Genomic DNA, 25,105 nt, shown 5'->3' with positions numbered 1-25,105 from the left:
TTTACTAGTCACGACTAAATAAGTTTCATGCCTCGTAATTAAAGTTCACGAGTAATTCATGCATCATTTTGTCGAGGCGACTAGTTTACCTGGTTTATATTCCCTACAAGAGTAGTTTATTAGTAGTTAACTTGTCGCGACTAAAGAATTTATGAATTACTCGTGGACGTTGATTACGATGCATAAAACTTATTTAGTCGTGACAAGTAAATGGTTAGTAAATCCGCTTGTTATGGTTAGTTTAAAGACATGTGTCAAGTTTTAATTGGTTATACAAACTACTCGTCATGACTAGATTATAATGCCTATTTAAGAATTTTTACAAATGGCACCTAAAACCTGAAAAACGTTTTCATAAACGCTTATTTTGGGAATTTTCCACAAAAAAAAATAATATGGTCATGAGTCTTATCAAACCCAGATAACTTTTAAAATTGGTTATAACATCTTATTTATTTTTAAAGTCATTTCATCATTAAGTCCTAATTACATTATTAACTTTCATACAATAGCTAAATTAAAAAGTTCTAAAAAAATATATAAATATTAGAAACGAATAATGTAAAATAACCCCGTGATACAGGGAAAAAAACTAGTTGTTTAATATTTATGGAGCATGTTTATGGGGATCTTAGATAAACGTTGTTTTCATATATTCCTGTGGTGATGTAGTGTATAAACTCGCACAAAAATGGATACGTGTCTGCATGTTATTGTACACATTTTTTGTTGAAACAAAAAGTAATAAAACAAAAAGTCAATGTCTAACATATATGTTTGTTTTCATGGTCAAAGTGGCTTTTCTTGTTGATTTACCTGTGTATAAATACCACAACAAACCATCTGGATTTGAAACAAAACAAAACCTGAAAAGCATCATGTCTAAAGAGTGGTTTCGGAGGGCATATGTCTGCACCAGGCCTTTTATGTTCATGATTTTGTTGCAAACTCTGTATGCTGTCAACGGTTTAGTTGTCAAGTCTGCACTAAACAAAGGCTTGAATCATTACACTTTTGCGGTTTACCGAAACGCATTCGCAGCTCTCTTCTTTGGTCCTTTTGCTTTCTTCCTTGAAAAGTCTGTTTATTAGTCATATGAATCTATGGTTGTCTTTCTAATTATCATTTGTTTGATCACTGTTTTTTTTTCTGTGCAAACAGGAATATTAGGCCAAAGATGACGATTTCGGTCTTCCTAAAGATCATGTTGCTGGGATTACTAGAGTATGTATTCGGTAATCAATATTTTAATTTTGAAACCGGAAATAACAAGGAAAAACTAAACATTGAAAGAGTTACGTACAGTTGTGGTTCTTTTTGTTATATTAATTTACCTAATTTGTGCAAATTCTCATTTGTCATAAACTATGCTGAACGTCCGTAGCATGCGTGTTTAACATATATGCATGAATGAATAATGATGACTAGTTTGTAACAAACTAGAAACTAGGTTGCGTGTATTATCTCCAATGATAATATTGGACGATTCTAATTAACAGGCCAGTGATAGACCAGAATTTGTTCTTTGCCGGAATGAAGTTTACGACGGCGACTTTCGCGACGGCTATGTGCAACATTCTCCCTGCCATTACCTTTGTTATGGCTTGGCTCTTTGGGTATTATTCTTATTCCTCAAGTTAACATATAATTACTTCAGCTTAGTTTTTAATATATTTTGGTAGACTTGAGATGGTGAGGATAAAGAGTTTACATAGCCAAGGGAAGATCATAGGGACATTAGTGACGGTTGGTGGAGCCATGATAATGACACTGATAAGAGGCCCTTCTTTACAATTTCCATGGACAAATCATCATACTCTTCATCATCAAAATTCTATAAACATTGTTAGTTCTCAAGACCAGATTAAAGGATCTCTCATGATCACCGCGGGTTGCTTTTGTTGGGCAAGTTTTGTCATTGTCCAAGTAAGTTTATATGATATTGCAACCAAATATTGGTGGCAAAAGATACTTATTCTCTTTCTTTGTTTGATACAAAAAAGGCAATCACATTGAAGTCGTACCCGGCTGAGCTCTCTCTCACAACGCTCGTGTGTATGATTGGTTCATTGGAAGGCTCTGTACTCACTCTTGTTGCTGAGAGGGCCAATGCCTCAATCTGGGCAATTAACTGGGACATCAAACTATTTGCGGCAATTTACAGTGTAAGAAAATATGACAAGGGGATTTGTTTCGAGACACCATATCTAGTAAACATAAAACTGCCGTTTACAGAAAAAAATGGTGTACGAAAATAAATTCCCTTGTATGAAAACTATAACAGTCTTTACTCGATTCATGTCTTTCGAATTTTTACTTTCCAATTTTAATTGACATTATCACGGCCAATTCATCTATTATGACTAGTGTTGGATTTATAAATCTCGCATAAAAAGTTAGCTATACGCCTCACAAGTGTCACAAATGTTGGAAGTTTGTGACACTCTTAATTTACGGTGATATGTCAAGGTGTTGTGAAATTTGGGTAGTTTCATATGATCTTAATCAACTATATATATATATATATATATAGAAAATGGTTCAAATAAAAAGAAAGAGTTTCCTAAGAATGGTAAGAACCAATAGAGTTTTGACAGGTGGCATTACAACATATGGTGAAAGAATAATTCTAATAAACTATGTCGGTTATAGTGATGAAAGAGTAATTATAGGAAACTATGACGGTTTTTGGTAATTTTAAATCTCAACCATTAATTAACATGATCAAATGGCTATGATTCATTCATGTAAATTACTCAAATCTGAAAAATACATTTGTTGATGAAAGCATAAAAGATAAATTACCTAGAAGCTTACATATACGTAAAAAGAAAAAGAAAAACATAAAAATTACATATACATATATGTAAAAAGAAAAAAAAAACCAACATGAAAATTGCATGTGTTGATAACATTTCTAATTTTGAAGGTTAAAAATTATTTGGGGAGATTTATTCATTAACGAATACTTAGTGAGATTTTCTAGGAGATCTATTATTATGGTTATTTGTTCAATAGACCATAATACCCTTATCTTTAATTAAAAATATATATTAATAAATAAATCTAATTGGTTGAAATGATTTTTTAAAGTTCTTAATAAGATTAATGGTTCTTAATTGATTTCAACCCTATATATATATATATATATATATATATATATATATATATATATATATCTATATAATTGTCTACCATAAAATTCTATGTGTCGTTCTCAGGTTGCTCCCCCCATTCTCTAGAGCCACCAGATTGCTTGATTTCTAAATGGAGACTTCTCATGCATTTGACCCGAAATCGCGGGTATGGGTCTTACCAAACCCAGATAGTCTTTAAATGGGTTATAACATCTCATTTATTTGTGAAACTCTTTCATAATCAAACAATAATTTTCGCAGGTCATGGGTCTCACCAAACCCGAATAACCCTTAAACGGGTTATAACATCTCATTTATTTGTGAAATAACCTCTTAATCATCAAAAAATAATTTCCACGGGTTATGGGTCTTACCAAACCATAATAGCCCTCAAATGTGTTATAAGATCTTATTTACTGGTAAACACTTTCATCATCAAACCCTAATTTAATTTATCTCCTTTACATGTTCTCCGTTGTTGGTCTATCATCTCCATCGACGGTTAACTTCCAATACTACCCACCATCGTCAACTTAATCAACGTCCCTCTTTTCGTTATACGAATATTTGTGTTCATATTTGTTTGTTAAAAAACTAAAAAACCTACACATCTCAATTGAAATACCCTAACACTAAAAAATATAATTACAAACTAATATATATGTATTAAATTAAAACAAAACTACGTTAAAAAATAAAATAAATCATCATAAAATAGCAAAAAACGATTAGAAACAAAAACTTAAATAAGCCCCCGTAACACGGGAGGATCAAACTAGTATATATATATATATATATATATATATATATATATAAGGCATGAGTTAGGAAACTTTTAATTTTTAAGAGATAACGAACTTGTTATTTTATATACAAACTATAATGCATATAATTTTTAAAATTTATGGGTAGAATGATCAATATCTTCTATAAACTTTCATTTACAAAAAATAAATAAAACTTAGGTCCCTAAACTTTACTCAATTTTTGTTAATTCTTAAAATAGTTAGACATATACCTTTTATTATAAAATAATCACCCCCACAACATTTTAACGGCCGTAATTTTTTTCACACGTTAATTTATTTTTTAAAAGCATTACACCATAAAAACAAACATTTTATTTTCCTTAATTTGAAAATGACATTGCCATACTTTTTAAATTCTAGAAAACTTACATGTTACGTGTTTGCGAGTTAGGATCATTAATGGGTCGGGCGGGCTTGGATTTGTTTAAGACTGGATTAGGGTCAGAACGGGTCAATTAAAAAAATGTTAGTTTGGTTCGCGTCAATCGGTACAGGTTCGGGTCGAAAGGGTTCATGTCATAACAGGTTTTGAGTTAGAACAATGTCCGGTCAGAATATGATACAAGTCAAATCGGGTTGGTATTAAAAATGATTTATTTGCAATTACTTTACGCGAATGACATTGTTTACGTGTTGACACTGGTTATGCGTTCGATGACGTGTTTCCACGCACACCCGCAGCATCGTGCGGACACCTATCCAGTGTATGGAAGATGGGTCATGCAAGTTTAAATGGGTGACCTGGTTTGGCAAGTGACACGGACTATGGTAGGGTTCTGCATAAAATTGAAAAAGTTGGTTCAAAACAAAAATATCGGATTTTGATAAAAACATCCGAATGATAAAAACAAAAAAACCAAGGCCCACAAGGTTTCTTAAGAACTCAAAAACCCAAATATTCGGATTTTGATTTAGTTTTGGTTCAAAATAGATTTTAAGAACATTCACAAATCTTTTCATATTTCTAAATTCAAAATTACACTTTCACTTTTTCTTCTTTCTTAATTAGATTCAATTAAATAATATTTTTCTTTATCTTTTTCATTACATTTTCTCTCTATTTACCTACAATCACTCATATAGCACCATAAACTACTCCATAAATTATAAAACTCACATAATTTAATAGATATGATGTGAATGCTTCAAGAGCATTATCATCTCTTCCTCTATTTTCAAATCCAAAATTATATGAAAACACATTACATTTTATCTTTCTGTTTCTATTAAATAATATTTTTTTACATTATTATTATCTTTTATTTCTCTTCACTCACAACTACTTCTAACAAATATTAAAAAATTTATAAGATGCTATATAAACTTTTCAAATATGCAGAAAATCACTATAATTTCTCTCTATTCTACTCACAACATCTTAAACTATTTCCTATATTATAAGAACCTAACTCAATAAATTTGATGGACGAATTGTTAATGCTCTAACCAAGCTATAAATAAAGAATTCGATTATTGGTTTATTAGTTTAGAGTATTCCCGTCCATTCCTCTCTCTCTAAAGCTAGAATTAGACTAAAATAATTGTTTTTTTTTATCTCTCTCATGTTTAATTAAATAATAATTTTTTCTATGTACATTTATTATAATATCATTACCTTTTCTCTCTGCTCTACTCACAACTATTTTCAAAAAATATTAAAATATTTAGAGGGTGCTACATGAACTTTTCAAATTTACAGAAAAATTATTGCATTTCTTTCTCCTCTACTCACGACACCCTAAACAATTCTCTAAATTATAAAAACACCACCCATATAATTTTATAGGTAAAATTTGAATGCTATTAGGGTTTCATGTTTGAATTTGGTCCTTAAACCAATACGTGCATATATTGTTGTTTTTTAATTTATAATGTATCCTTCATTTCTTATAAAGAACAATTAATAATTTATTTACAGTTATCCTTCATTTTAATCGGGTCTCACAACAAATGCTTTATATTATTTTAATAAGCTGTCTATTTAAAAAATATATATATATAAATTATAATGATTACTTTAAGATAATAAAGTTAAAACTTTATAAGGATTACTTTAAGAAAATGAAGTTAAAAGTATGTATACAAATGAACCGAACATTTAGTGAATTGTTTGGCGGGAAGAATATTTAGTGAATTGTTCATGAATTGTTTGGCGGGAAGTTCGTTTATTTAATAAATGAGCGTGCACGTGTATGAATAAAAAGTTTGTATTCTTTTTATTAAACGTACGAACACGAACACATATTTCGTTTGTTCATCTATGTTCGTGAATGTTTGTTCATATATGTTCGTTTATGTTTCTTTGTGTTCACTTAAGTGTGTTACTTTATTTTTGTTTGGGTTCATTTAAGCATGTTGATATATGTTCAATTATTTGTGTTTATCTTTTATTCATTTATGTTCGTGAACAGTTTGCTTAGATTTTACATAAACAAACATAAATGAACACGCACATATTCATTTTTAAACAAATGAACTAGACGGTCAATTAATCCGTTAGTGGTCAAATCCGGCTAAAATCGGGAATAATAGAACTTAGTTGGCATTTTCCGACGAGGTTTCGGCCCAAATCGGCGGTTTCCGGCGAGATTCCAGCCAAGATTAGCGGGTTTTAGCGAGATTCCAACCAATTTCCGGCCAAAGTGTGTATGTGTATATATAAAACTAGAAATTATATATAAAAATGTGCATGTGTATATAAAAAAACTGAAATAATACATTAAAGTCCAATACGATTAATCCCTGATTAATCATTAGTCCCCACGCCACTGTCCTATTAGCGGCTTTTACAGCCTTGTGATAAACATCCTTCACTCCCTCTTTGTAGTGCACTTATAAAATTTCTGAACCCAAGCTGGCACTCATAACTTTGGATTTCTGAATCTAATTTTCAACATTTTTAATCTAAATATTATGATTTAAGCTGCATAAATGAGACAATTCGGCGTACATGTTTATGTGAATATTCACAAAAGTGAAGAATTAAGCTACCTGTTGTGTACCAATATATTTGCCAGTTTCTTTGCTTGTTTTTGACAACTTTGTTTTTCTTGGCATGGTGTGGATATAGGGTATAATGTGTTCTGGCTGCGCATATTACATTTCCGGAGTAGTAATGCAGGAGAGAGGACCGGTTTTTGTGACCGCTTTCAACCCCCTTGGGATGGTTATTATCGCCATTTTGGGGTCTTCCATTTTAGCCGAGAAACTGAACTTGGGAAGGTAATAATGTTGATTACCTGATCACTTTCTTATGCTATTACTAGTTTTTATTTAGTTATAAGGTAACAGGTTCCATCCCTTTAGAGATCAAGGATTCAAACCTTGTTCTAAGCAGGTTAGGTAGATTTAGGAGTACTTTAGTTGATGAAAAAGTATAAAATAATTAAGTATAAATAACTAGAGACGTTAGATCCTAAACAAGTAACAATTTTTTGATGTTTTGAACTTTATCGGATTGTGATATAGTTGAAACCAGGTAGCATCTTTTATTTTTTATTTAGAGTTCTCAAAACATATTCCATCCATGCTTTATCAAAAGACATTTACTTTCAAGCTACAATTATAAGTCTTGAATTTATTGACCTTAATTCTTCTGAGACCAAACTATATAATCATATTTAATGTCAAATATCATACTTTGACCAAACCGATAATGGTTATATTTTATCGTAAATTCTTTATGGGTCGTGCATGGAGCATATACAGAGTACATTGTATTAGAAAACCACAAGAAAATAGTTTTTGTTGTTCTCGAGATGAAAGGATAATTGTGTATGCATTTAAACAAAACTTCTAAAGATTGTTTATATTTTTACAGTGTTGTTGGAGCAGTAGTTATAGTGGTTGGCTTGTATCTGGTCCTATGGGGCAAGAGCAAGGATCAAAACCAAAAAGCTCAAGACTCAGTAGATCAACAACCCTGTGATGGCAAAGGCACCCAGGATAAAACATGCTGTTGATAGTGAGATAATATCTGGTGATAATGACTTTGAATGATCATGTTGTATGTGTTTCTTTCTTGTAGATATATCATGTTATATATTTTTTTAATAGCTAACAAATAAAGAATTGTCTAGGTACTCAGTACAGGGTGATTCAATGGAAAATTTTCACTGTCAGCTGGTCTAACCCAGCCGTACGTAGCCCTTAAACATCTCCAATAGGTTATCTTCAGTTCTAGGAAAAACTCAACCGCTCGAAAACCCATTGATGATAAAAACACGTTTATTCATTGAGCTACCCTTCCCAAAATATTATATGTGATGATCAAACCTAAATCTCATTTAAAAAACTTAATCTTCCTACCACTACACATGTTCGAAAGTACATCATGTTTATTTACACATGTTGCTCCCTACATTTAATACATTTATTATTAATAAAATACGTCCGGCAATGATCCTAATATAATCTTTAAATGCAATTACCGTTACTTTGTTTAAAGTTTATAAAAATGACAACATAAGTTTGTCATTTTGTTATATGTAAAACCCCATTTTGCAAAACGTATTCTATTATCTTTAAGCATCTATTTATACTCTAAAAATATTGACTGTCACAAGATACCATTTTGTGTTCACCCAAAACAATTTCCGAGACCTTGAACACGAACTTCACTATCTCGTATAGATTTGATCGACAAGACTCAAAGACATACTGTTGAAAGAATAAAATTTATACTCGTTTTTAATATCAATTCAATGTTTTATTTGTGAGGTAAAATCTGGATAATATTGGGCTGGGATACATGTGGGCTTTGTTTTAAGTGGCTGGAAGCTAATGGGCCAAAGTGGGCTGAAGCAGTTGGGCTTGAAGTGTTGTTGTCCAAGTTTATATAAAGACTTAAAAACAGGATTTATTTTTACCAGACGTATTTGGTATTCTCACTTTCAAGTTGTTACATGAGCAGATAGATCTAGGGTTTGATTTCTGTTCGAGTTGTTTGAGATCATAGCTAGTTAGATCTTTAAACGTCCGAAATTAAAATCTTTGTGTTGATGATTTTGTAAGTAATCAAGATCTTGTAATCTTTCACTGGATTGGTGTGTTTTTGTTGGTTACATATAATAAAGATCAGTAGTTACTCTTCTCTGTTTATCATTTTTGACATGATATCAGAGCATAAAGAGCTCTGATTCTTGGGATTCCGCTGTTGTATCAATATTATTTGCAAAGATTCAGGGGTTTCAATTCGGAACCCTAATTTTTTGGGCGTTTTTCTCTAGTGTTGGCGTTTAGATCTGAGGAGTGACTCTGTCACGTGGTTCTTATCTTTACGGCGGTTGGCGATTCGCTTCTCCCTAGTTTTTTTTTCTATCAAAGATCTATAATCCTAAGTGAAGGTTGTAGGTCTTGACTCTTGGAAGGAACACCCTAACTTGGGCGCCCCTTGGTGAGTTCGTTCCATTTTTCTTGTTAATTTTATTACATGAATTAATTGTTTTAGGCATAATTGGCTGGTTAGGTATTCCAGCAAGTGGATAACATGGAGAGACATCCCCTGTTCTGTGTGTTGCATTCTTTAATTGTTGCATGTTGTTTGATCTTTGTGTGTATTCTTGTTAGTTGTAAGTATGGGTGATGCTTCTAGTTCTAGTACTTTGATTAGTAAGCTTGATGCTAGTGATCCTTTGTTTTTACATGCTAGTGACTCTAGTAGTCTCACTATTGTAAGTATCAAATTATCTGGATCTGAAAATTACACAGTGTGGTCTAATGCAATGAGTCTTGCACTTCAAGTAAAAAACAAAATCGGTTTTATAGATGGTTCTTGCATTAGATCCACAGACGATGAGATACTTTCAAAACAGTGGGATAGGTGTAATTCTATTATGCTAACTTGGATTTTAAACTCTGTTTCTGAGGAATTATATCTTGGTCAAGTTTATTCTAAATTGGCCTCTGAAGTTTGGATTAAATTAAAAGAGACATATGATAAAGTGGATGGGTCAATTGTGTTTAACATGTATCAAAAAATTAATATGTTTTCTCAAAATAACATGCCCGTGTCTGAATATTATCATAAATTGAACATTATGTGGAAACAACTTGACCAGATTCTTCAGTTACCTGCATGTACTTGTAATGCTTCTAAGAAATTTAATGATTTCAATTTGATGATTAAACTAATGCAATTCTTAATGGGACTTGATAGTTGCTATCAATCTGTTAGATCAAATCTACTAACTAGAGATGAGCTTCCCACTGTTAAGGAGGCGTTCTCTATAATCTCTAGGGAAGAATCACATAGACAGTCTAGTAGTAGTAATCAAAAGGGACAATCTCAAAATATGGGATTTGTTTCTAAATCAAATCACATATTTTACAATAAAAGGAATACCTCTAGAGTTCAAATCAAAGTGTGAAGTGTTCTCATTGTGATAAAATGGGACATACTGTAGATAAGTGTTTTGAATTAATTGGTTATCCTAGTTGGATGAAGCCTAGAAATGGACAAGGTAAAAAGACAAATGGTAATAATAATAATAATAATTCTGTGGTTGATAATGTTGCTTCTATTAATAATTCTACTAGTACCCCATCTGTTAGTGGTCTTTCTTCTGAACAAATTGTTAGGTTGTTAAGCTTGTTAGATGAGAAGACGGGGGATAGTCATCAAAGTTGTAATGTGTCAGATAATATGAGTCCTTGGTTTTGCTCTATGAGTATTACTAAACCTCAGTTTTGTTTTGCTAGTTCTAGTAATGTTAACAATGTGACTGGGTGGGTGGTAGACTCGGGAGCAAATCAACATATGGTTATGACTGATAAAGATTTAATAAATCCAATATATGTTATTGATCTTAATATAAAAGTTAAACGTCCTAATGGAACTAGTGTTGTGGTAACTAAAATTGGAAATATTAAACTAAGTAATCGTGTTACTTTATGTGATGTTTTTGTTGTTCCTGATTATAATGTGAATCTTATGTCTGTTCATAAACTTGCTAAGGATAGCAAGCTAACTGTATCATTTGATGAATTTAAGTGTTCCATACAGGATTCTTTAACAAAGAGTGTCCTGGTGACTGGTAATCAAATTGATGGCTTGTACATATGTGGTGGGTCTACTGTAACTGATAAGGTGTGTTTTAATAGCTATAGGGTTGTTAACTTATGGCATGCTAGGTTAGGTCACTCGTCTGACATTGTTTTAAAAGTATTAAAAGATCGTCTTAGTCTTAAAAATATAGACTCACTTGTTCCTTGTGATGTTTGTCATAAGGCAAAGCAGCACAGGGAACCTTTTCCCTTGAGTGATCATCACTCCAAGGAGCTAGGAAAGTTAATACACCTTGATGTATGGGGCCCTTATAGGGTTCCAAGTAGAGAGGGGTATAGATATTTTCTCACTATTGTAGATGATTATTCAAGGGCAGTGTGAGTCTATCTTATGAGACATAAAGATGAGGTTTTTGATAATATCAAGAATCTTATAAATATGGTTAAAACTCAGTTTAATAAAAATGTAAAAGCTTTAAGAAGTGATAATGGAACTGAGTTTGTAAATAATCAAATGAACTTGTATTGCCTTGAAAAAGGCATTATTCATCAAACAACATGTGTCTATACTCCTCAAGAAAATGGGATTGTTGGAAGGAAACATACACTTGTTAAATGTAGCTAGGGCTTTGCTTTTTCAAGAAGGGATTCCTCTTAGATTTCGGTCAGAATGTGTGTTAACTGTTGCGTATTTGATTAACAGGACTCCATCCTCTGTGCTAAATGGTAGGTCTCCGTATGAGTTGGTGAATGGGTTTAAACCGGTCTTGAGTCATTTAAGAATGTTTGGTTGTCTATGTTTTAGTACTGTATTAAATAACACAAATAAATTTTTAAGTCTTGCTAAAAAATGTGTTTTTCTTGGATATTCTATTCATAAAAAGGGTTACAAATTATGGAGTTTAGACTCAAAACAAATAATTTTTTCTAGGGATGTAAAGTTTTATGAGTCTATTTTCCCATTTGTTGATAATAATGTTTTGAAAGATGTTGACACAATTAACTCTGATGTCAACAACTTAAATTTTTTTGACTTGTTTGATCAAACTGAAACCGAACGTTCAAATGACCAAGACCTTCCCAATGATGAGTTTATAGCTTATCCAAACAGACATGAAACCTCTACCCATCGGTCTCAGCAGTCTAGAAATGATTCTATTACCACTGAGGGCAGGGCAGGTAATGTTGATCAGCAGCCTGGTAGTGTGGAATCAGATTCTAGCAAGGTTGGGGATGTAGGAAGGGGTAATGTTGTGTCAAATAATAATAATGATCATGCTTCTGAGGGAATAGAGGCTGAAATTGAACACATTACACCGGTTGTGTCAAGGAGATCTACTAGAAATGTTAGTTTTCCTAAAACTTTAAATGATTTTGTTGTAGAAGGCAAGGTCAAGTATGGTCTTGAAAAAGTAGTCAATTATTCTAATTTGTCTACGAAAAATTTGTGTTTTACTTCCTTATTAGACAAAAAATCCGAACCTAAAAGTTATTTAGAAGCTGCAACTGATCCAAATTGGGTCGCAGCTATGAATAATGAAATAGAGGCTCTAAATAGAAATCATACATGGGATTTAGTTGAGTTGCCGCCTACAAGGAAAACTATTGGGTGTAAATGGATTTTCAAAATTAAATATAAGTCAAATGGGGAAGTAGAACGATTTAAAGCTAGGCTAGTGGCTAGGGTTTTAATCAAAAAGGAGTTGATTTCTTTGAAACTTTTTCTCCTGTGGTCAAAATGGTGACTGTTAGATGTGTGCTATCAATAGCTGTTAAAAATGATTGGTCAATTTTCCAATTAGATATTAATAATGCTTTTTTGTATGGTGACTTACATGAAGATGTTTATATGTCTTTGCGTGAGGGATATTTCTCTAAAGAAGAAACTAAAGTGTGAAAACTAAGAAAATCTTTGTATGGCTTGAAACAAGCGCCTAGGATGTGGAACGAAAAACTAGTAAATGTGCTCATTGAGTTAGGTTTTGTTCAAAGTCAATGTGATTATTTCATGTTTGTAAAAACAAGTAATTCTGTGTTTATTGTGTTACTTGTTTATGTTGATGACATTGTTATAACGGGTAGTTGTAACAAAGAAATAATTAAAATTAAAGAATTTCTTAAAACTAAATTTTTGATAAAGGATCTTGGTGATCTTAAATACTTTCTTGGCATTGAAGTTCTTAAAATTGACAAAGGAATTTGTTTGTCACAAAGAAAGTATTGTTTAGATCTTCTAGCTGAGTATGGAATGACAGGGTGCAAACCAGTTAGTTGTCCTCTAGAACAGCACTTTGTGATAACCAATATGTGTAAAAAGGAAAAATGTTGCTTTAACCAATATATCTGGTTATCAAAAATTTGTGGGGAAATTGATTTATCTGTCACATACTAAGCCAGATATTGCATATTCTGTTCACTATCTGAGTCAATATATGCATAAGCCCACTAATACACACTTACAAATTGCATTGAGAGTGTTACGGTACTTGAAGGGTGCTCCTAGAAAGGACATCTTGTTTGGTAAAAGTGATACTCTGGATTTAAAGGCATATTCGGACTCTGATTGGGCTAAATGCTTGGAGACAAGAAAATCTGTCACCGGTTATTGTGTATTTTTGGGAAAGTGTTTAGTAGCATGGAAAAGCAAAAAGCAGTTAACCATTTCCAGGTCTTCTGCTGAATCAGAATACCGTGCAATGTGTGCTGCAACATCCGAGATAATGTGGTTAATCAACTTGTTGTCCGAACTTCAAATCAAGGTTAGTGTTCCTGTTAATATGTTCTGCGATAATATGGCTGCAATATCTATTGCAGCCAACCCTGTTTTCCATGAGAGAACAAAACATTTTGAATTAGATTTATTTTTCTTAAGAGATTAAATTTCAAAAGGTACAATAAAAACTATTTCAGTTAAATTTGAAAACCAAATTGCTGATGTATTTACCAAGGGTCTGCTAATTAGTCAACATACAGAACTGTGTAATAAGTTGTGTTTGTTTGATGTATTTAGCCATTGAATTGTGGGTGGGTGTTGAAAGAATAAAATTTATACTCGTTTTTAATATCAATTCAATGTTTTATTTGTAAGGTAAAATCTGGATAATATTGGGCTGGATACATGTGGGCTTGGTTTTAAGGGTCTGGAAGCTAATGGGCCAAAGTGGGCTGAAGCAGTTGGGCTTGAAGTGTTGTTGTCCAAGTTTATATGAAGACTTAAAAACAGGATTTATTTTTACCAGACGTATTTGGTATTCTCACTTTCAAGTTGTTAGATGAGCAGATAGATCTAGGGTTTGATTTCTGTTCGAGTTGTTCGAGATCATAGCTGGTTAGATCTTTAAACGTCCGGAATTAAAATCTTTGTGTTGATGATTTTGTAAGTAATCAAGATCTTGTAATCTTTCACTGGATTGGTGTGTTTTTGTTGGTTACATATAATAAAGATCAGTAGTTACTCTTCTCTGTTTATCATTTTTGACACATACTTAGACAGCACGAATTCTTCACGATCCTTGTTCGAAGCATCAATAGATCCGAATATGGCTTCACCTCCAGCTAAGCTAAACGTAACTCTCCATTTGCTTGTCACTCAACATTTCATCTGTGACATCTGCCCAAATCCGACCCGACCCAGGAACCCGTTTTCGGATCCGATTTTAAGATTTAAAATTTGATTATAATCTTTATAAATTTATCAAATATATATTACTAATAATAATAACTCCTTGTCGCCGTCCCGCCCCTTTTTCTCTCTTGTCGCCGTCCCGCCCCTCTGCTTAACCCTTAAGCCTTGAACCTCTTTCTCTTAACTCTTTGCTTGTGCTTTGGTTCTTCCCGCCTAAGGATGTCTGCGCAGCTCCACGCGCCAGACTCCTTACAAGGAAGCCTGCGTGAAGACCAGCTGTTCCTGCGATTCGCGAGGCGAACTGTTCCCGCGGCGCGCTAAGGATTGTAGTTCTTCCCGCGGCGCGCTAAGGATTGTAGTTCTTCCCGCGGCACGCTAAGGATTGTAGTTCTTCCCGCGGCGCGCTAAGGATTGTAGTTCTTCCCGCGGCGCGCTAAGGATTGTAGTTCTTCCCGCGGCGCGCTAAGGATTGTAGTTCTTCCCGCGGCGCGCTAAGGATTGTTCTGTCTGCCTTCGCCCTCGCGCACTCTAGCCTTCTCGCGCTAGACACTTAAGTCTTTTCTCCAGTTTAAGCCAGCCTGTATGCTTTTGAAATATCTTATCTTCTGTGCTATACCTGCCAAGGTATGGGCACAGTAGGCCAGATCTGACATCTGTCCGAAAAGTCACTTTCGGCGCAGCTTGCTTACCAACCCTCTGGGTTGTTAGAAAAAGTAACTGGCATAATCTTTTAAAATCTTCTTTTCCATGTCTTGAACAGTACTTTGACTGACCCCTCCCATGCTATGAACAGTAACCTGTCAGCCTTCCCCATCCCCTGTAGCTGCCACCATATCTTTTGCTTTTGATATCTTTTGCTTTGATTTGATAAGATCTTTTCCCCAATTCAAGGGATGTGTTCCCTGGGGTTTTCCTATAAATACAACTAATTTCTTGGATAATTAAACACTACACTCAAACACTTAAAACACTCCCCAAAATCTTTCTCCCTTACTCTCAGCCGAAGATCCTCAGCGACGCCTCCAACTCCCCTCTTTGCAATCCGTCTTCTCTTCTTTTCTGCCCAGAAATCTCGGTAAATATTTAATATATATTTTTTTTAAATAATTTGTTTAAGTGACTTGCATATATTCAAGACATAAAAACCAATCGCTAAACCAATAACCTTTTATTTATAGGTTAACTTTCGCTTGTTTAAAAGTTGGTTCTTGCATTATCTTTCAACACACCTTTTACAAGTGAGTAATCTCGAACCTAATCCCCTTTTTCTTTCAACGTTTTGGGATGTTCATGTGTTCGTACAACTTGAGTCTTAAACTTGTTTATGAAATTTTATGCGCAAAACCCATGTGTTATGGACGTTTACTAGTGTTGTATATTTGTATGTGAGAATCATTAACCGATTTGATCGGCCTATTCCGAAGTTTTCATGGATCCATTAGACGAACACGGGAGACCTATCATTTACGATTTTCTTGGTTTGTTTGCACATACACGTTTGATTATTTGTTTTTGCTCGATTTGGAGCACGCTATGAACTATGAGCTATGATCTATTTAGGCTTGATCACAATCTGTTTACACACTATGTTGAACACCAGTTATACACATGTCGCGCGCAGTGCTTTGTTATTATCTATTTATATCTATTAAACTTGATTTCTCACCGACACGCAAGTGTTGACGTTTTATTTTAACACATGTTCAGGTTTGCTGTTGCTGCTTTTGGAAACTCGAGGACACGTAGGATGTTTTCTTTTACTTTGGACCTAGTTTAAAATATAACAAGACAAATTTATGTATTTGAATATTTTGAGTTATGATATGTGATTTATGTTACTTTATGGTGTGTTATGCGCATGCGCAATGAAATGTATTTATTAAATATTGACACCCAAATAGTGTCGCGAGTAATGAAACAATTCGTAGCGCCCCGATGTATAATCCGCCATCGGTCGGGGTGTTACAGATTGGTATCAGAGCTCCGTGACTTTAGGATTAGGTGGTTAGACGTAACGACCTAGAATACCTAAGAGTCCCTTCTCGCGCATGAGAAAAATCTCATGATTGCGCGCTAATTGTTAATTACTCGATATTTATAAAATATGCTTGCGCATACGCAGCACATGATTTCATGTTTTATCCGCGATCTTTCGATTTTTATTGTTAAATTTCAGTTCGTTTCTTTACTTACATATTCGTTTGTTGTTGGGACTTAACATTGAAAATCCGAAAAGTTATGGTGATACATGAATAGTTGATTTTCAATCCCCATTAACTTTATGTTCTAAAATTGAAGATTTGAAAAGTCATGGTGATACATGAATTGTCAACCTCCAATACTCATTTACTCGTATATTTTAAATTGAAGATTTGAAAAGTCATGGTGATACATGAATTTTCAACCTCCAATACTCATTTACTCGTATATTTTAAATTGAAGATTTGAAAAGTCATGGTGATACATGAATTGTCAACCTCCAATACTCATTTACTCGTATATTTTAAATTGATGATTTGAAAAGTCATGGTGATGCATGAATTGTCGATTTTCAATTCGAATTCGTTACCTGTATTAAGTTTGCATTTAAATTCATATTTTACTTTAAAATTTGATAGCATTTAACTCCGCGAAACAAGCTTTACAATGATATACTTTGCGCTAAAACGATTTCCCATACCAAGATATTAGCAAAAACTAAAACTTTTATAGAATGCCTCCGCTATCAGCTCGCCGTCATCAGAGGAGAGAAGCCTCGCGCAGACGTATGCAGCGTCGTTCCCCGGAAATGGCCGCCGCAATAGCCCAAGCCTTAAATCAAAATAATACCAACCCCTCCGGATACAATATTAAGTCCTTTAATGCGGGTAACACTCCGAAATTCACAGGGCTCGAAGGAGCCACCGTAATGCTCCAATGGCTCGAGAAAATTGAGAACACTTTCCTCCATTACCCATTGCCCTCCAGACCGACGAACCTTATACGCCTCAAGTGTCCTGGAATCAAGGGCGCTTACATGGTGGAACGGAGTAGCTCACGCGCGTGGCGCAGAGGCTGCTTCTAGCATGCTCTGGGAGGAATTCAAGGATCTTTTGACTCGAGAATTCTGCTCTCCCAACGAAGTAAAGCGCCTTGAGGAGAAATTTTGGAACTTGAATTACAGTGGCGAAGCGCGCGAGTACGCTACGCGCTTTCACGAACTAGTTTGCTTGTCCCGCACCTTTTCTCTGCGCATCCTACTTCGAGATAAATTTCGGGACGAAATTTCTTAAAGTAGGGGAGACTGTGACATCTGCCCAAATCCGACCCGACCCAGGTACCCGTTTTCGGATCCGATTTTAAGATTTAAAATTTGATTATAATCTTTATAAATTTATAAAATATATATTACTAATAATAATAATTCCTTTCCGCCGTCCCGCCCCTATTTCTCTCTTGTCGCCGTCCCGCCCCTTTTTCTCTCTTGTCGCTGTCCCGCCCCTCTGCTTAACCCTTAAGCCTTGAACCTCTTTCTCTTAACTCTTTGCTTGTCCTTTGGTTCTTCCCGCCTAAGGATGTCTGCGCAGCTCCACGCGCCAGACTCCTTACAAGGAAGCCTGCGTGAAGACCAGCTGTTCCTGCGATTCGTGAGGCGAACTGTTCCCGCGGCGCGCTAAGGATTGTAGTTCTTCCCGCGGCGCGCTAAGGATTGTAGTTCTTCCCGCGGCGCGCTAAGGATTGTAGTTCTTCCCGCGGCGCGCTAAGGATTGTAGTTCTTCCCGCGGCGCGCTAAGGATTGTAGTTCTTCCCGCGGCGCGCTAAGGATTGTTCTGTCTGCCTTCGCCCTCGCGCACTCTAGCCTTCTCGCGCTAGACACTTAAGTCTTTTCTCCAGTTTAAGCCAGCCTGTATGCTTTTGAAATATCTTATCTTCTGTGTTATACCTGCCAAGGTATGGGCACAGTAGGCCAGATCTGACATCTGTCCGAAAAGTCACTTTCGGCGCAGCTTGCTTACCAACCCTCTGGGTTGTTAGAAAAAGTAACTGGCATAATCTTTTAAAATCTTCTTTTCCATGTCTTGAACAGTACTTTGACTGGCCCCTCCCATGCTATGAACAGTAACCTGTCAGCCTTCCCCATCCCCTGTAGCTGCCACCATATCTTTTGCTTTTAATATCTTTTGCTTTGATTTGATAAGATCTTTTCCCCAATTCATGGGATGTGTTCCCTAAGGTTTTCCTATAAATACAACTAATTTCTTGGATAATTAAACACTACACTCAAACACTTAAAACACTCCCCAAAATCTTTCTCCCTTACTCTCAGCCGAAGATCCTCAGCGACGCCTCCAACTCCCCTCTTTGCAATCCGTCTTCTCTTCTTTTCTGCCCAGAAATCTCGGTAAATATTTAATATATATTTTTTTAAATAATTTGTTTAAGTGACTTGCATATATTCAAGACATAAAAACCAATCGTTAAACCAATAACCTCTTATTTATAGGTTAACTTTCGCTTGTTTAAAAGTTGGTTCTTGCATTATCTTTCAACACACCTTTTACAAGTGAGTAATCTCGTACCTAATCCCCTTTTTCTTTCAACGTTTTGGGATGTTCATGTGTTCGTACAACTTGAGTCTTAAACTTGTTTATGAAATTTTATGCGCAAAACCCATGTGTTATGGACGTTTACTAGTGTTGTATATTTGTATGTGTGGATCATTAACCGCTTTGATCGGCCTATTCCGAAGTTTTCATGGATCCATTAGACGAACACGGGAGACCTATCGTTTACGATTTTCTTGGTTTGTTTGCACATACACGTTTGATTATTTGTTTTTGCTCGATTTGGAGCACGCTTTGAACTATGAGCTATGATCTATTTAGGCTTGATCACAATCTGTTTACACACTATGTTGAACACCAGTTATACACATGTTGCGTGCAGTGCTTTGTTATTATCTATTTATATCTATTAAACTTGATTTCTCACCGACACGCAAGTGTTGACGTTTTATTTTAACACATGTTCAGGTTTGCTGTTGCTGCTTTTGGAAACTCGAGGACACGTAGGATGTTTTCTTTTACTTTGGACCTAGTTTAAAATATAACAAGACAAATTTATGTATTTGAATATTTTGAGTTATGATATGTGATTTATGTTACTTTATGGTGTGTTATGCGCATGCGCAATGAAATGTATTTATTAAATATTGACACCCAAATAGTGTCGCGAGTAATGAAACAATTCGTAGCGCCCCGATGTATAATCCGCCATCGGTCGGGGTGTTACAGATTGGTATCAGAGCTCCGTGACTTTAGGATTAGGTGGTTAGACGTAACGACCTAGAATACCTAAGAGTCCCTTCTCGCGCATGAGAAAAATCTCATGATTGCGCGCTAATTGTTAATTACTCGATATTTATAAAATATGCTTGCGCATACGCAGCACATGATTTCATGTTTTATCCACGATCTTTCGATTTTTATTGTTAAATTTCAGTTCGTTTCTTTACTTACATATTCGTTTGTTGTTGGGACTTAACATTGAAAATCCGAAAAGTCATGGTGATACATGAATAGTTAATTTTCAATCCCCATTAACTTTATGTTCTAAAATTGAAGATTTGAAAAGTCATGGTGATACATGAATTGTCAACCTCCAATACTCATTAACTCGTATATTTTAAATTGAAGATTTGAAAAGTCATGGTGATACATGAATTGTCAACCTCCAATACTCATTTACTCGTATATTTTAAATTGAAGATTTGAAAAGTCATGGTGATACATGAATTGTCAACCTCCAATACTCATTTACTCGTATATTTTAAATTGAAGATTTGAAAAGTCATGGTGATGCATGAATTGTCGATTTTCAATTCGAATTCGTTACCTGTATTAAGTTTGCATTTAAATTCATATTTTACTTCAAAATTTGATAGCATTTAACTCCGCGAAACAAGCTTTACAATGATATACTTTGCGCTAAAACGATTTCCCATACCAAGATATTAGCAAAAACTAAAACTTTTATAGAATGCCTCCGCTATCAGCTCGCCGTCATATGAGGAGAGAAGCCTCGCGCAGACGTATGCAGCGTCGTTCCCAGGAAATGGCCGCCGCAATAGCCCAAGCCTTAAATCAAAATAATACCAACCCCTCCGGATACAATATTAAGTCCTTTAATGCGGGTAACCCTCCGAAATTCACAGGGCTCGAAGGAGCCACCGTAATGCTCCAATGGCTCGAGAAAATTGAGAACACTTTCCTCCATTACCCATTGCCCTCCAGACCGACGAACCTTATACGCCTCAAGTGTCCTGGAATCAAGGGCGCTTACATGGTGGAACGGAGTAGCTCACGCGCGTTGCGCAGAGGCTGCTTCTAGCATGCTCTGGGAGGAATTCAAGGATCTTTTGACTCGAGAATTCTGCTCTCCCAACGAAGTAAAGCGCCTTGAGGAGAAATTTTGGAACTTGAATTACAGTGGCGAAGCGCGCGAGTACGCTACGCGCTTTCACGAACTAAGTTTGCTTGTCCCGCACCTTTTCTCTGCGCATCCTACTTCGAGATAAATTTCGGGACGAAATTTCTTAAAGTAGGGGAGACTGTGACATCTGCCCAAATCCGACCCGACCCAGGTACTTGTTTTCGGATCCGATTTTAAGATTTAAAATTTGATTATAATCTTTATAAATTTATCAAAAATATATTACTAATAATAATAATTCCTTTCCGCCGTCCCGCCCCTATTTCTCTCTTGTCGCCGTCCCGCCCCTTTTTCTCTCTTATCGCCGTCCCGCCCCTCTGCTTAACCCTTAAGCCTTGAACCTCTTTCTCTTAACTCTTTGCTTGTCCTTTGGTTCTTCCCGCCTAAGGATGTCTGCGCAGCTCCACGCGCCAGACTCCTTACAAGGAAGCCTGCGTGAAGACCAGCTGTTCCTGCGATTCGGGAGGCGAACTGTTCCCGCGGCGCGCTAAGGATTGTAGTTCTTCCCGCGGCGCGCTAAGGATTGTAGTTCTTCCCGCGGCGCGCTAAGGATTGTAGTTCTTCCCGCGGCGCGCTAAGGATTGTTCTGTCTGCCTTCGCCCTCGCGCACTCTAGCCTTCTCGCGCTAGACACTTAAGTCTTTTCTCCAGTTTAAGCCAGCCTGTATGCTTTTGAAATATCTTATCTTCTGTGCTATACCTGCCAAGGTATGGGCACAGTAGGCCAGATCTGACATCTGTCCGAAAAGTCACTTTCGGCGTAGCTTGCTTACCAACCCTCTGGGTTGTTAGAAAAAGTAACTGGCATAATCTTTTAAAATCTTCTTTTCCATGTCTTGAACAGTACTTTGACTGACCCCTCCCATGCTATGAACAGTAACCTGTCAGCCTTCCCCATCCCCTGTAGCTGCCACCATATCTTTTGCTTTTGATATCTTTTGCTTTGATTTGATAAGATCTTTTCCCCAATTCAAGGGATGTGTTCCCTAGGGTTTTCCTATAAATACAACTAATTTCTTGGATAATTAAACACTACACTCAAACACTTAAAACACTCCCCAAAATCTTTCTCCCTTACTCTCAGCCGAAGATCCTCAGCGACGCCTCCAACTCCCCTCTTTGCAATCCGTCTTCTCTTCTTTTCTGCCCAGAAATCTCGGTAAATATTTAATATATATTTTTTTTAAATAATTTGTTTAAGTGACTTGCATATATTCAAGACATAAAAACCAATCGTTAAACCAATAACCTCTTATTTATAGGTTAACTTTCGCTTGTTTAAAAGTTGGTTCTTGCATTATCTTTCAACACACCTTTTACAAGTGAGTAATCTCGTACCTAATCCCCTTTTTCTTTCAACGTTTTGGGATGTTCATGTGTTCGTACAACTTGAGTCTTAAACTTGTTTATGAAATTTTATGCGCAAAACCCATGTGTTATGGACGTTTACTAGTGTTGTATATTTGTATGTGTGGATCATTAACCGCTTTGATCGGCCTATTCCGAAGTTTTCATGGATCCATTAGACGAACACGGGAGACCTATCGTTTACAATTTTCTTGGTTTGTTTGCACATACACGTTTGATTATTTGTTTTTGCTCGATTTGGAGCACGCTATGAACTATGTGCTATGATCTATTTAGGCTTGATCACAATCTGTTTACACACTATGTTGAACACCAGTTATACACATGTTGCGCGCAGTGCTTTGTTATTATCTATTTATATCTATTAAACTTGATTTCTCACCGACACGCAAGTGTTGACGTTTTATTTTAACACATGTTCAGGTTTGCTGTTGCTGCTTTTGGAAACTCGAGGACACGTAGGATGTTTTCTTTTACTTTGGACCTAGTTTAAAATATAACAAGACAAATTTATGTATTTGAATATTTTGAGTTATGATATGTGATTTATGTTACTTTATGGTGTGTTATGCGCATGCGCAATGAAATGTATTTATTAAATATTGACACCCAAATAGTGTCGCGAGTAATGAAACAATTCGTAGCGCCCCGATGTATAATCCGCCATCGGTCGGGGTGTTACATCATCCTTCGACATCTAGTGATCCAAAGCCTTACCATGAGAGTTCTGTAAGGCCCCGTTACCGGTGCTCTACTTTGGACGTTGGATTTACTCATAAACACAGTTCTAAACATCAGAGTTAATTAAAACATTCGCGGAACATTAAACATTCATAAAACTTTACATAAAAATCCATGACTTGTCTTAAAATAAGCATTCTTGTCTTTCAAAATATCATAACATTAAACATAAACATCTTAGGTCTTCAGATGCCAGACCTTTATTCTTCTGCCATGTGCCCTCGCTCAACCCAGCTGTCTCATTCTACTCACCTGCATGCATACTAAAAGTTAGCTACGCTGAGTGAGTTCTAGTTAATCATGTAATATACAATACCTTCGCCTACTTATACATACGCATCCGAAGATACGTATTATATTCTTAACATGTACCTCTTTCTTTCGTACATATATAAATATATACATTCTTTCTTTCATTCTTCCTTTTATTCTTTCTTTACATACTTTGCATCTATCAATACTTTACATACTTATACGTTTTAAAGAGTATTACGCCCTACTGCCTCGAGTATTATTAGGGCTCGGTCCCCTTTTCTGCCTTGAGTATTATTAGGGCTCAGTCCCTTTCTGCCTTGAGTATTATTAGGGCTCAGTCCATTTCTATCTTGAGTATTATTAGGGCTCAGTCCCTTCATTCTGTACCTGACTATCTCTTATATCCATTCGTAACATACGTACATATCATTCATACATTATGCACAACATTATATCCATAATCATAACTTGTCAATACGTGCAATATCCGAAGATCGTTCACGCACCGACAAGCAATCATTCACATCTTTCACATCATACATATATGGCATACACTTATCTCTTAGGATAAGGGTATTAACTAATCACATCGAGTATGCACACAGCCCCGAAAACATAACAAGGAATGGGGCTAGAACTCACCTGAATGCGGTTACGTTCACCGTTAATAGTTATTCCTTTCTTGAGTTGTGCGCGGCTAACTGTATAATGATTACATGTATTAATTAACTATTACTACTCATATTGTATTTCTATCTTTATATAACCCACAACGAACGAGGGTCCGGGGGCAGCGCCCCTAGCAGGGTCCAAGGGGCAGAGCCCCTGGCTGGGGTCGAGCTGCCAGGTCAGCTTGGTAAAAATTTATTTCTATTAACTGTCTTATCGCATTTTCCATTAGCATTTTGAATCATTGATTAATTTGCTACATAAAAGTTCAAGGGCTTTCTTGTAATTAAATCATTCTTTTATAAATCCAGGGACTGTTCTGTCATTCATCAAACTTCTAATTCGTTATCTCTTTTAACGAATGATTATAACGAATTGAGGTTAATTCGTTATCTTTTCCTTAACGAATCTGGACACGAACTAAGGCTAGTTCGTTATTCTTTCCTTAGCGAATCAGGTCACGAATTACCTCTAATTCATTAACTCTCCGTTAACGAGCTAGGGTTAGGTTAGAGAATGTCAGAAACATTCTCTGACATCGTATCCTCGTACCAGCCGCCTTTTCGGCGCTGTCGCCGGAAACACGCGATTTCGCCAGAAAAATGAGTTTTGACTCGTTTTTCACCGTTTTTCGCCCCGTTCGATCCAGATCTGAGCTAGGGTGATCCCTAAACTCATATTAGGTTCGGTTTATACCCGGATCCACCCGGATCTCGTGACTTAAACGGTTTAACGGTGTCGGTTCGTCATTTCGTGACCATATCTAACGGGTTTAAGCTCATACGACATAAAACTATCATTAACTCGGGTCGGTGCTCGGTTTCCTTCATGGTTTCGGTTTAGATAGGGAGAGAACTAGAGAGATAGAGAGAGCTTAAGTGTGTGTTTTGGTGGTATATGGAATATGTGTGAAATGAGGTAAATGGGTGATTTAAGGTTTATATAATTATGGATCATGGGCCTAAGCCCATGGTCTTTCTTCTTTCTTTTATAACCCAAGTCCATAACCCATATCCATTTAACCCA

The 25,105-nt window shown here is 35.7% G+C and overlaps 2 protein-coding genes across 6 annotated transcripts in view; both read left to right on the top strand.

Annotated features, from left to right (window-relative positions):
* The first annotated feature begins 704 nt into the window (after nucleotides 1-704).
* LOC143538914 (WAT1-related protein At2g39510-like) overlaps nucleotides 705-25,105 on the top strand; it is a 51,612-nt gene continuing 27,211 nt past the window's right edge. The window contains exons 1-6 of one of the 2 annotated variants that reach the window (XM_077032357.1): nucleotides 705-1,078; nucleotides 1,162-1,224; nucleotides 1,500-1,616; nucleotides 1,683-1,926; nucleotides 2,004-2,165; nucleotides 7,017-7,168. In XM_077032357.1, the coding sequence (XP_076888472.1) occupies nucleotides 708-1,078; nucleotides 1,162-1,224; nucleotides 1,500-1,616; nucleotides 1,683-1,926; nucleotides 2,004-2,165; nucleotides 7,017-7,168 (1,109 nt within the window). In that variant the 5' untranslated portion in view covers nucleotides 705-707. The remainder of the gene's footprint in view (nucleotides 1,079-1,161; nucleotides 1,225-1,499; nucleotides 1,617-1,682; nucleotides 1,927-2,003; nucleotides 2,166-7,016; nucleotides 7,169-25,105) is intronic. The other variant, XM_077032358.1, reaches the window with a different exon arrangement.
* Nucleotides 8,711-13,264, top strand: LOC143538913 (uncharacterized). 4 transcript variants are annotated; one of them, XM_077032354.1, is made up of 3 exons: nucleotides 8,711-8,906; nucleotides 9,068-11,033; nucleotides 11,655-13,264. In XM_077032354.1, exon 3 carries the CDS (start codon nucleotides 11,734-11,736, stop codon nucleotides 12,694-12,696), a length of 963 nt encoding a protein of 320 aa, XP_076888469.1. In that variant the 5' UTR covers nucleotides 8,711-8,906; nucleotides 9,068-11,033; nucleotides 11,655-11,733; the 3' UTR covers nucleotides 12,697-13,264. The 4 variants fall into 4 exon arrangements, with proteins under 4 accessions (XP_076888469.1, XP_076888468.1, XP_076888470.1 ...); XM_077032353.1 differs by having other exon boundaries at nucleotides 8,711-8,954; XM_077032355.1 differs by lacking the exon at nucleotides 8,711-8,906 and having other exon boundaries at nucleotides 8,961-9,341; nucleotides 10,950-11,033.

This window comes from Bidens hawaiensis, unplaced genomic scaffold (genome assembly GCF_021521415.1).
Source record: "Bidens hawaiensis isolate Kalapana, Puna unplaced genomic scaffold, B.hawaiensis_p1.1 tig00011760_1, whole genome shotgun sequence".
NCBI lineage: Eukaryota > Viridiplantae > Streptophyta > Magnoliopsida > Asterales > Asteraceae > Bidens > Bidens hawaiensis.
This window is presented reverse-complemented; position numbering and strand designations above follow the sequence as displayed.